The sequence below is a fragment of the Tenrec ecaudatus genome, chromosome 7 (genome assembly GCF_050624435.1).
Source record: "Tenrec ecaudatus isolate mTenEca1 chromosome 7, mTenEca1.hap1, whole genome shotgun sequence".
NCBI classification, from domain to species: domain Eukaryota; kingdom Metazoa; phylum Chordata; class Mammalia; order Afrosoricida; family Tenrecidae; genus Tenrec; species Tenrec ecaudatus.
The window spans coordinates 38110665-38123708 of NC_134536.1; the positions used below are offsets into that span (position 1 = coordinate 38110665).

General features: G+C 43.2%; 1 protein-coding gene across 1 annotated transcript in view; it reads right to left on the minus strand.

The window, feature by feature from the left end:
- Positions 1 to 2116: 2116 nt before the first annotated feature.
- ENPP1 (ectonucleotide pyrophosphatase/phosphodiesterase 1) overlaps positions 2117 to 13044 on the minus strand; it is an 87586-nt gene continuing 76658 nt past the window's right edge. Inside the window, exons 21-25 of the mRNA XM_075554536.1 lie at positions 12646 to 12775; positions 11578 to 11658; positions 9719 to 9851; positions 7761 to 7923; positions 2117 to 4946 (exon numbers count right to left, since the gene is read on the minus strand). Coding sequence (XP_075410651.1) covers positions 4776 to 4946; positions 7761 to 7923; positions 9719 to 9851; positions 11578 to 11658; positions 12646 to 12775 — 678 coding nt within the window. The 3' untranslated portion in view covers positions 2117 to 4775. The remainder of the gene's footprint in view (positions 4947 to 7760; positions 7924 to 9718; positions 9852 to 11577; positions 11659 to 12645; positions 12776 to 13044) is intronic.

The window sequence follows — 13044 nt, forward strand, 5'->3', positions numbered from 1 at the left end:
ATAGGACAGGGCAGAACTGTGATTGTTTAAGGGAGTAGCAAGTCCCGCCTTTCTCCCTCAGTGTGGCTAGTGGTTTCGAATTGCGACTGCAACTGCTGATCACAGAGCAACGTGTAACCAGTTTCCCGCTAGGGATCCAAATTTGGAACTTGGGTGGAACGAGACAGGCTTCTTTCAAGTTGCTTCCTTTGTGTATTTTAAGGGTGTTATATTTATTCCAGAGCTGCTTCCACTTGACGAAGACTTTGAGCATATTGTGTGGATTGATGGTTTCTGGTGGCATGGTGTCTACTCGTTAGGCTGCTAACCACAACGTCAGCAGTTCAAAATCACCAGCCCCTCCATGAGGGAGGAAGGAGTTTTCTACTCCCATACGTATACAATCTCTGAAACTCACAAAGACCATTCTACCCGGTCCCATAGGGTCACAATGAGTCAGGATTCATTGATGGTAGAGAATCTGTTTGTTTTTGTTAAGAATATGATTTCTAGTAAACATCTTCATTATTCTTCACATACATGCATGCATGCATGTATTCTTCACATATGTATGTGCAGTTGTGAGAAAAGCAGCACTTTAGCGTTGAAGGAATCTATGGAGGTTCCAAGTGGAACATTTTCCCTCTGGTCTCAGACCAGTCTAAATACTAGAGGGATATTTATATGCTGCTGGAAGTTGTCTTAACCCAGAAGTGTGATTAAATGTAATTAAAATACCTCAAAGAAGGATATAGGTCACAGGTCAGAAATGGATGTTTACTCTGTGGATCTGAAATGAACTCTGGATCTCTGTTACCAAAACAACTGTGGCAATGGTCAATAACCCTTGGACTCAGGATCGTACCCCAGGAGAAACGCCGCCACTGCTCCCCTTCCCTCCACACACATATCCACTTAGGCTGGCAGCCAAGCAAGTTGTATCTGTCGACAAGTTGGAAATACTTATGTTCCGCAGATGGATCTTTTTTCTCCCTGACAGTATTTACACTGACCCCAAAGCCAGGGAAATGTCTTGAACTCTAGCTATGGGAAAAGTTCATTTCATCCTTAGGAGAGCGCCCACCCACATCCAATGCCTGCGATAAGCCCCGGCATAAAGTGCAATCACCATATTTGGTTTCAAAGTCCAGATGCCAGTTCCTATTGGAGATAAGCATATTCCTGCCTCACAGGGCCCTTGTTGTGACTGTGAGTAGAGGAAAGCTCCTAAGGGGGGCCTGGGAGCTCCTCCTGGAGGGTGGGTGGTAAAGACTTCATTAGTTCTTTATCTCCTTGAACAGGACTAGACCAAGCTGCCTAACTGTCCTTGGGACTCTACATAGCAAATTCCTCTTCCACCGGACCACTAACTGTCACCTTCTTCCCCCCAATGGTTTGCTCTTTTCTCTGACTCTTGGAAATGATGCGATAGTTACCTAGTTCGGAGCTGGGCTATGGATGAGCAGACTAGCATTTCTATGGGAGTCAATTACTCGATGGAAGGAGTAGGGAACTGAAGCATAGCAGTACATTTAGGGATAAATAAGTATTTCACGTTGCATCTGAAAAGCAAATTAAAAAAAAAAAGTGTTGCCAACGAGTCACTTCTGACTCATAGCGAGCCAACAGGGCAGATGAGAACTGCCCTCTTGTGGGTTCCCAAAGCTGTACATCTTGATAAGAAAAGAAAGCCTCATTTTTCTTCCATGGAGTGGCTGGTGGATTCAAACTACTGACTTTCCAGTTAGCAGCCCAATGTGCAACACACAAAACTTCCAAGGCCTCAACAGCCTTCCTTAGAGAATGTAGATAAAGACACTCCCATGAAACTGTCACTTCCTAGAATACTGTTGGAGTAGCAGAATACGCATTGGGCTGCTAACCACAAGGTTTGCAGTTCAAAACCATCAGCTGCTTCATGGGAGAAAAGATGAGGCTTTATACTACCATAAAGGGTTACAGTCTCAGAAACCTACAGGGGCAGCTCAACCCTGAACTATAGGGTTGCCATGAATCACAATCGACTTGATGGCAGTGAGTTTGCCTTTTTGGTTATAGATGTTCAGGAAAATTTACCCATTAACAAATAGAAAACAGTCACATGTTTTACACTGATGAAATATTGAATGGGAGTCTCTTTCATGAAAAAAAATGTTTTATTATTCTGTAAAGGCAGATGAAAAAAATTAAGTAGAAGCAGATATTTACACTCTGCTTTAAAGAGGCAACACTGTATTTACAATCTGACATTTCTTTTAAGAAAAGAAGTTATTCTAACAAAGCAAGGAAAATAAAGTGTACGTTGTAAATTCAACACCGTGAAATAGGTGGAAAATATGAAAACTAAACTAACACTAGATGGGAATATGTCACAAATTTATCTACCCAAGAAATACTAAACTGACCTTTCCTTATCTGTTTCCCAAAAAATCTTCAAGTCATAATGGGAACTCTATCACCTCTGGAAGCTACTGTTGCTCCTGGCAAGAAGTACCAAGCTTGTCCTCTGTGTTCCTTGACCCTTGCCCAAGCTCCATCCTAACCTTCTTCACTCTCCACGGATCACTGCCATTTCTGCTGCCCTCTTGCCTGCCCTCAGATGCTGACTAGCAGGCATTGTGTAGCCTGATAACAATAAAAACTCACTGCCATTGAGTCAATTCTGACTGTCAGACACGTTTTAGGGCAGAGTAGAACTGTCTCATGGAATGGCTGGTGATTTAGAACTGCTGTATTTCAATTATTAGTTCAATTCATTACTATGCACCAGGGAAGTGGTACCATCCTGCTAATCTTTGCTAAACCCCATGGATCGCAGCCCTCAGTATGGATTACAACTCAATGGAGAGAAAAGAAAAATCCTCCCAACGGCACCAATAGATAACCTTATGATAAATGGAAAACGTTCGAAGTTGTTAAGAATTTCATCTTGCTTGGGTCCATACTCAATGTTCATGGAAGTAGCAGTTAAGTAATCAAACAACACATTGCATTAGGTAAACCTGCTGCACAAGACCCATTTAAAGTGTTGACGAGCCAAGACGCCATTTTGAGGACCACATTATAGTATTTTAAAATCAATCCATGTGCATATGAAAGTGGACATTGAACAAGCAAGACCAAAGCAGAATCCATGCACGTGAACTGTGGTGCTGGAGAAGAACATGGAAAGTATCACAGGTGGCCAAGAACAAACACATCTGTCTTGGAAGTGGGGCCAGCATGCTCCTTAGAAACAAGGAGAGCAAGACTTTGTCTAACGTCACATACTTTGGGCATATAATTAGGAGAGACCAATCATTGGAAAGGAAATCATGCCCGGTGAAGCAGAAGGTCAACAAAAAGAGGAAGAGCCTCAACAGATGGACTGGGTTCAAACAGGACAATGGAGAGGATGCTGCAGGATGGGGTAGTGTGTCATTCCGAGGGGCACTGCCAGGTGGAACGGAACTGACAGCAGCCAACCACCACAAAGCTCCCTGGGAGAAAGGTGGGACCATCATCTGCTTTCCCAAACATGGACAGCGTTGGAAAGCGGAGCACCCTGTTTCGGCTCATTCTGAGTTGGGATGGACTCGTAGTAATACATCTGGAAGATGTTTTAGCAACTGACTTGAGGGCAATTAACAGTATCAGAGATGGGCTCGATCGTGCGAGTGGATACGAGGATGGTGCAGGACCGGGCAGTGTTTTGTTCTGCTGTGCATGGGGTTGCTATGGGTAGGATCTGATTTGATGTCACCTAACGACAAGAACAACCAAAACAGCAAGTTATTTTGAGGCAAGCTGGTGTCTTCAAGTGCCTTAAAGACTATCTTTGAGCAAGAGATGTGACATCATGCACGTTCTCCAAATCTGTTCAACTCCAAAATGAACACCTCAACACAGAACAGCACTGAGGCTGGTGGGTCATGTGCAGAGACAGAAGAAACTGTTCCTAAAACCTCCCTGAAAAAGGCCACCTTGTATCTGATGATACATTCTCTGAAGCGTCTCCAAGATAACACATGCTTGTAATAGTTAACAATGATAACATTTGACTTCTTTCCAACCTACATCAATTGCCAGCGAGCAGCATAGGAATCTTTTTGTTGTTGTTTTGTACACATGTAGAATACAGTGCTATATCCAGTATGGTAAATTCATGAATCATCTCTCAAAATGTAACTTGTCAGAATCACTCAATTGGAAGAAACCCAATCCTCCCCTCAAAACAAACACACTGGATTCATCGCTATGTTGGCTCTGAAAGTGATACGTAGAAAAGAACAAGGGGCCCTCAGAGATGTGTGCTTCCGTTAGGTTTTCCCTTAACATCAAAGACAAATCCAAGTTAAAAGGCATCCAGAATCATTTTTGAAATTCTTGTGACGATAGTAATGTAACAGAAACTCCTTCCATCCCATTCATTAATTAGTCTACCGTTCGCCTGGTCCAGAAAAGGTCATTAAGAAGAAGATTACACTAGCTGATGTCCAGACACGGGACACAGCTCCTTGCTTGAGGAGCAGAAGAGCTGTTTTGGGTATGATCGGTCTTTATTCCAGAAAACCTGAACCAGGCATGCGATTCTTACACCTTCCAATCTGCGCGGGACTCCACAGGAACCTCTCTTACTGCTGGGCTGAGTCCAGAAGTTTCCCTGAGCTGTCCAAAGCACAGAGGGTTCCCGGTTCGACATCCGGTGGACAGCTTCCAAACGATGTCATGGTGTGAAATGATGATTGTATAAAATATAAGGTCCTTTTCAAAGGATTTATGGTGTGTCTTTTACAATACAAAAGACGGAAAGAAAATCAGTCTTCTTGGCTGAAAGTTGGCAAATAGGTTTTCAACTTCAAGAGGTCTGGAACAGGCTCTTTCCTTTCCTGATAGAAGCTAAGTCCAGTGATGTGTTCGACATCTGCGATCCGGGCTCTGTGCAATCGCAACAGTTCTTCAACCCAGAAGGAGTCAGGCTTCCCATGCTACGAGAATGGAGGGAAAGCAAAATCATTGGAGAACAATGGGTTCATCTCCCCACGTTAGACCCCCAGTGACCGGCAGCAGGAAAGGTGGTAGGCACAGTAGTTGCTTTTGAGCAGACCCCATCTAAGAATATACCCCATGCATGGTTTCTTAATTACGTCTGTCAAATACTGGTCAAGGAAAGATAATCGAGTTATGTCTAGAACAGATGATAAATGCAGGGTTTAAAAAATGTTGAAATGCAGAAGTCACATATCTTGGTTGGAAGAATAGGAGAATTAACATGAAGAAACCTGAATTGAGGTCTTGGTTTCTACCACTACTTTACCAGATGAACTGGGGGCAAGTTATTTAACACCCTAATCCAAATGCCCTTACCTGTACCCTCCTTCTAGGTTTATTTTCAAGATTAAATGTAATAATTGAGTGTGAATATGCTAAGCAAACAACAGTTCTTATCAGAATTAGTTGCATAAAGAATGCGTTTGGGGAAGTCACAAGACGAAATTTCATTTGTGGCAAGGTAGGGAAGTCTTAGATGATTTGGGATTAGAGGGGAATTAAAGGTAGACAATCCGGGAAATTCAAAGATGATAGTTCAAGCCTCTAAGAGGGATGCAAATCATACACTCGTGTGGTAGTGTTCATTTTTCTGGAAAAAGGCTACTGAAGAAAGGCAAAGGGAAGAAATATGCACTAGTTGGTAAGCGAAGATTGTTCTTTAACGAGATCCTTCGAGGAAGGCCCTTGGCCCCTGGAAACATTACTGATGGGAAATAACGAAGACAGTTCTCCCATGGCTGGGAACAGGCCAGCACATTCTGTTGCCGCATTGCCCTCCCATGACCCACTGTCTACGGCGGCTACACCGCTCCATCTCTCTCGCTGCAGGAAGCCCTGCTTTCTGTTTCAGTGGAGCAGCCTTCCTGCAGGGGGCTGGCCGGTCAGGAGGCCTGTGTCCCACAGGGAACCTGTCCCATCCGTCATGGAGAGAGATTAAAAAGAGCACACAGAGCATCGGTTCTCGCAGGGCACTCTCAGACTAACTACAGATTACTGCAGATGACGTTCAAAGGGACACTCAATCAGTACATGCAGATGATAGATACACTTTCAAATAGTCCTCTCTCTAGTTCAAGAGTGCGCGCCTCCTATGTGGCTGCCGTTATAGCAATTTGATACAATCCCTGCATTTAAGATACTGGTGCATCTTTAGTCACAGAATGCTGGGGACAGAAAGGGACTCAGTGCTTGAATCACACAGCACTTGGCACCATTCTGGTCAGCGAAATATAAGCATGCGCCCGTTGCTGACTTTGTTGTTTTGTTTTAAATGGGATCTGCATTCCTGCATGCGCGCATGTGTGTGTGTGATGGGCAGAATGTACACTTGATATCTAGAGAAGCAGAGCCCATATTTAGCCCCATGGGCCAACGCCACGAACTAAGAACGGTGCAGAAGAAGGATTAAACGCGAAGTGTGACTCCCTGAGGGTGTTGCTGGTCCATTAAGTCATGTCTGGACTGTCCCTCAAGTTCTCCTTCCAGGATGAACTTCTTTCTCGTTCAAGTCCCTGCCACTGGGCTCCCTGTTACTGTCTGCTGAATGTAACCCTGACATGCTTACTGATAATTCAACATCTCCAAGGGGAGAAAGCAATGAGGAAGGAGACACTTGTTATACGTGTAATAGTGTCCCAAATATCAATCATTTAACATTACCTTCCCAACAAGCATGCAACTAGTGGGAAACCTGGCAGTCTACTCTAAATTCTGAAAATTAAAAAAAATATTTCTCAGTGAGAAATATGTTATACAAGGAAGGGTCTGTTAATTCAGATATTTTATCATAAAACTAGGGAGAGACATGTCTTCCCCCTCCCCACTTGGGTGAAGTCACTGGAGCAGGGGAAGACTCCTTGAACAGACACGGCCCAAGGCCCACAGCAGGCGTCCCTGTCCGCTGGGGAGGAGTAACTGGCAATAACCATTTATTATCTGATTGACTGGCTGGACCAAAGAAGGGGGGAACGAATAAAGGGAGGAGTGAAGGAGCAATCACAGCGATGTCTCCTGCTGAGGTCAGACCAGGCCTTGAGACCCTCTGGTCACCGGGTGCGAGTATCTACCACCATCCCTGGACTGAGGGAAAGCCCAAGCCTGTCAGCTGACTAGTCCAGAGTGGTTCTGCGTAACGTCAGGGGGAAATAAAGAAACACACACACCAAAAATGAGAAAGGAAGGAAAAATAGGGGGAACAACACGTTAGCCCACCGTAAGGAAAAACTTTAAAAATGTAACCATTTCGGCCTGTCTTTATGCTCAAAAATATACATGATAAAACAATGTTCCTAAAGGGACACTGGAGTGGCAACAGGATAAGGAAGGATCTTTAAGGATACACGTGGTTGCTCAAAGAAGCTGGTACATAAAAATTCATTTGAAATGTTCTCTAACCACAACACGACAACGAATGTACGACCGTGCTGATGGCTTTGCAGTGATCACTCCAGTTGTGAAGCAAGAATCCATTCACACCTACCACTCGGCCCAGCCCTCGGAGGGCACGGAGTTTACACCGAATTGTTGGTGTTTTCAGCTGTGAGAAGAGTGCTGTCGGAAGGGATGTCCCCTGAGAAGAGCAAAGTAAAACGGGCCCAGCATTTCAACGTACGCACGTCTTCGACAGTGACGTGCTTCTTTCTGTTCTCACCCTGCCCCCACAGTAAGAGCGGATAGTCCTACACACGCCGCACAAATGCACCTGGATTTCTATGTTCAAAGTTTAAAGCAAATGAGCAAACGCGACTTACCTCACAGCTCTCGCTGTTATCGGTCCTGTGAGGCAAAATGAAAGCTGACGTGTCGAGAGCTTCACACTGCGTGGGACTCTGCGATGCATTTGCACACCTGGTCAGGAGCAGGAAGAAGTGAGTTGGAATCAGAACTTCTTGATTCCGGATGACTTTGCGGTTTCTGTAAAACAAGCCAATGTTCACTTTTAGAAAGACGATCTTCCTTCTTCTAATGACTGTTCCGGGAGAGTATGCTTCTAATATATCTAAACACCAAACTCAACAAAAAAATTAAACATCCTACCAATTCTTATGAAAAAGAGTCGTGATATTTCAACATACCCTGACTGATAGTGATAATTGGAAGACAGGTGAACAAATTCAACCCAAATAATTTTAATTTTCAATACAAATGCCTTGAATCTTGAAATGTTCTTTTTAGTTTTACCTAAAAACACCAGAATTGGGACACCAAGGAAAGGAAATAGTTTTTTTGAACATGCTTTTATTGAGGATGTCTTTGCACCGGTGGTGTGGGGAGTGGACAAAAAGAAAATTGGTGAGGATTTTTATTCTAGCTCCTTCAACAAGACATGCTGCTCTGAATCCTCCTTAGTTTAACTAACTTTTTATCTTCCAATTAATAATATATGTAATTATATATACATGTTTCCTCTTATAACATGTTATCATAGAAGTCCCCAAAATCTTTACATCATCTTTATTCTATTTCCTTTGATTTCATAGTTTATATACATAAATGGCTTATGAAGCACCAGGTTTATTTAGATACATTCATAATTATCCCTGTCTTAAAATTTGTCTAGTTCTCCCTTAAAATCCAATCATTACTAAGCTTAGCTATTTATTTATTTTATTTTTATTTTTTTCTCACCCTCCCACAATATTCCCAAATGGTCGGTGGCTGTTGTTTTTCCCAAAGTAGTCCTATCTGGAATCCCAGTGTGTAAAAGGAGGAAGCACTCCGATCAACACTGTGAGCGGGCAGTCTGGAGAGTAGGTCTGGTCTTTGTCCATCCTACTGCTGTGGTTTATGGGGCTTCCGGCTCTCATTCTTCAAGGAAGACAGGAAGAAAACTATAATTTTCCTAGATTTGTGTGGTCAAAGAAAAACCCCTGCTGGCACAGGGCGAAGTACTCAGCTGCCTACTAATCGTGATGTTACTGGTTCAAACCACAGTTGCTCTGTAGGCGAACATTGCACAATCTGTTTGCATACAGATTTACAGTCTTGAAAACCCTATGGGGCTGGTCTACTTTGTCTGCAGGGTCACTTTGAGATGGGTCTGTGTGATGGCAATGGACTTGGTGCTGAGAAAGAGGGTGTAGATCTCAGTGGAGGGGTGTGTGTCTCTGTGTGTGTGCACATGTGTGTCCTTTGAGGGGGTAGGTATAAGGAGGATAGCCCTAATAGATTGTTTCAGAGTCTTACAATTAATTTTTAATAAAGACCAACCAGTTTCTACAATGTTCTGACCTTCTCCTTTTAAAAAAGACAGCACCACTGGTGCCTCCTTCAAGATGGTCACTCCACTAGTCCCCATTTGCCACTAAAATCCCCATTCGGAGTTGATGACCACCAGGCCTGGAGCAGTCCAGCTTTTTAAGCCTTCTTGGATTCATTCGTAGCCACTCCGGATGGCTCTTCTTCTTCACCCAAACAGGACATGCGGGTAATGAGAGCCAGAGAGAAAGGTGAGCTAAACCAAAGTCACCTCAACACAGAACGGAGTGCAACAGACAACTCAGTTCAAGAATTACACATACTAAAAAAGAAAAATTCACTGAACACTGAGAGAACGATCCACGCTACTCAGATTTCTCAAGGGGTTTCTTCTGTGGTCAGAAATGTCACAGACATAAACAAGAGTTTGGCCAAAAAGACTCTCCTGGGCCCAATGGATAGTAATCCCATAAGACAGCTAATTTTAGGAGAAAGTGAAATATGCTCTTACTGTTTCAGGGTTTCCGGGGAATCATAACGTCCGTCATAATCAAAGTCAAACACGGGGCCACTGACCACATTGATGCCGTTTCTTCCTTCAGCATACCTTTGCAGTAGCACGCCATGGATGTAATCCCATATCACTGACACAAGAAGAAAGACAGTGTGTTTGAAAAGAACACGGTGCCCTGCTATCACGGGAAATAAACCAATACCACAATCCCTATAATAAGCGATAAAGCATGACCTCTGCCTTAACATGAGGTCAAACTCATTGTTCAGCTTTGGCCTTTGGAGAACTCTGCAGGCGTGTGTCGAGTTCAACTGCACTCCAGGAATCATCAGGAACGGGGGATGGTGTAGCATTTTAAGCATTAACAGCACAACCGACCTAAGGCATGCTACATAGATTTGCTGCTAATATCTGAATATTCCCTTTGAAATAAAGATGTGGATATAAAAGATCTCCTGTTATATTCTTTATTTTGAAATTGTAACAGTCAGTTTAAGTAGTAACTACGAGGGGTACCACAAAAAAATCTGAAATCGGGCTGGGCAGAGCAGAGCGTTGATCCTACATATTTTTAATGCTTGGTGAGCATCAATCAACTCCCTCTGAGTCAGTGCACCTGCTGGCTCTACCTGGGAAGGTTCTCTATGGTCACAGTGAATTTTTTCGTGAGAGCAGTTTCACTCAAATCTCATTTGTTTGTGATGGCTGAAGTAAGAGAACAGCGTGTGGCTGTGACATTTTGTTTCCTGCTTGGGAAAGTGCCGCAGAAACTGCTGTGATGTTGAACACAGCTTAGTGGGACAGCACTATGGGAAAAACTCAAGTGTATGAGTGGTTCTCTCATTCCAAATGTCGATCGATGACAAACCTTGTTCTAGATGTCCATCAACTTCCCAAACGGACGAAAATGTCAGACAAGAATGCCAACTCCCGGTGCATTTGGAGTTCACCCCACCAGGTCAGACTGTTAATCAAGCTTTCTATTTGGAGGTTCTGAAAAGACTGTGTGACCGTGTGCAACAAAAAAGGCCTGCTTTGTGGCAAACAGGGGACTGGTTTTGCCACCACAACAATGCATCTGCTCATGCAGCCATCTCAGTGCACCAATTTTTGCCAAAAAACAAAAAGCCTAACTTGCCCACGCACCTGACTCACTTGACCTCATTCTGTGTGACTTCTTCATGTTTCCGCAAATGTAAAAGGACAGCAATTTAACAACACAGACAAAGTGAAGACAAAAATGAGGAAGATGCTGTCAGCCATCCAAACAGATGAGTTTGAAAAATGTTTCCAAGAACGGCCTCGCAGCTTTTACAAATGTACTAAGTATAATGGAAAGTACTTTGAAGGTGACATGGTTGTTTTGTTAATAAAAATTAAATACATAACTGAACAAAAAAATTCCTTTTGGGGGGGCACACCCTCATATGTGTTCATTAGTGTCAAAGGCTGCAATAATTAATAGTGATGTGGAAACTATTAATTTGGAAACAAAAGCACATACTAAAATCTTTCAAATTGCTAAGTAGGAAAATACACTGAGAACTAATGTAAATATTAGTAGACTTGATTAGCTAGTCTTTGGGAAGAAAGTCATATACTTTTGGAATACAGTGTGCTCATAAACATTTAAATACAAAGCAGAACAATAGATATCAAAGTGAATTGTTTAATGAACGAGTCATCTTAAAGCTACACCAACCTAAATATAAAAATAGACAATTTTAAAATTTTTTTAAAGTTAAAAAATTATTTAACACTTTAAGTAATAACTCCTAGTGTGTACAAGTTAAATACATGTGTACAGAAGTTCATTCAAATTATCTATATGCAGTGTACAAGTTGAAAATGTATACCTTGAAAACTTGGGTACATTGGCACTATATTACTTGTAAGCAAGGCTTCAGAATGTACTTGACTTGAACCTTGATTGAGGTCTGCAAAGAAAAATAAGACAGCTTTGTCATTTTTAGCAAGGAAACATTAGAAAAAATTCCTATTTTTAAAAAATGAGCCTAGCCTCTGAGGGTGTTCAATCAAAAGAAAATGAAAGTTTTGGTCAAGTTTCTTTTTGAAAAAAATCAAATATTCAGACCTTTTCCTCTTCAGAATGCCTTTCTCAAACGATCAGACTTGGAAAAGAGTAAGAGCCTAATCTGCTTGACTTCTCTATAACCCTTTCACAATGCAGAGCGCAGTGGGGACTGTTTGGCTTCAGAACAAACCTGCTCCCTAGGAAAAAATACCGCAGGATGTCTGCCCTGAAATGCTGTACAAGGCGGCTCTGCGTGAATTTTAAGCTTGGACCGGCTCTATTTTTATAATGCAATAGGTCAAGTGCTGCCCTCAGACGCTTAGTCTGGGGCTGGGCAGGGCACCGAGGGCATTTGAGTACCTTGTGGACTCTGATTTGGGCTTTTTAAGGCTAGCCTCAAAATGGCTTCTCCTCAACAGGCAAGCCTGCCACTTCAGAGCGAGAACAGTGAGGTTTTTAAAACAACCTTTTCTCTGAGGCCCCTTACCTGCGAGAAAGGGGGCACGCTAAGGCTTTGCCTTTGCCGAAACCTGACAGACTGCACTTTCCCTTTCAATATCGGGACGGAATCCATTCCTCAGAACCTGAGTTCTCTTAACCTCTTCACCTCTCTCCAACCGAAATGTGGATCCGAAAAGGGAAGCGCTCTCTAAAGGCGGCGTCTGCGTGCAATGAACTTACCCTCCCAAAAGAAAAGCGGTCTTAAAATCCACATTTCAGATGGCCTCCACTCTTCCTCATGACATTGCTAAATCGCAGTTTGCACCCATCAACAAACAAGGTCATAGACAGGCCCCAGATCGTGCGATAGATTTGTGAGCAATGAAGCCAGGAAGAGAGGCGGGAAGACTTGCTGAGGGAGAAGCGGGGCAGGGAGAGGAAGACTTACGTGGTGGGGAGAGGAACCCATAACTCAGTTTCACGTTATTTTTATAAAATGAGCACTTATGGACAGGACTGAGGGAAACTCGATGGTCCTGGTAAAAACAGTTGGAAACGTCTTCTGTGGAGAAAGTGTCCTAGAGTAACGGGAAGGAAAAAGACGTCCATCAGAGACCAGGTACAGACAGAGCTGCGGGGATTGCCTCACCAGCAAGGGAAGTTGCCCAGCATCGGGTGCCTGTGCCAAGACGTCACTTCAGTTCCCTCTCGCTTTCCTCTGTTCGTCACTCATCGTTTCTCCAACTCAAATGTAGAAAGCTCTTGACAACACGGACGACATTCCCCTTTGGTGTGATAGGTCTAGGTAAATGCTTTTCTATTTTGTGTATAACGTTGTCCATACACT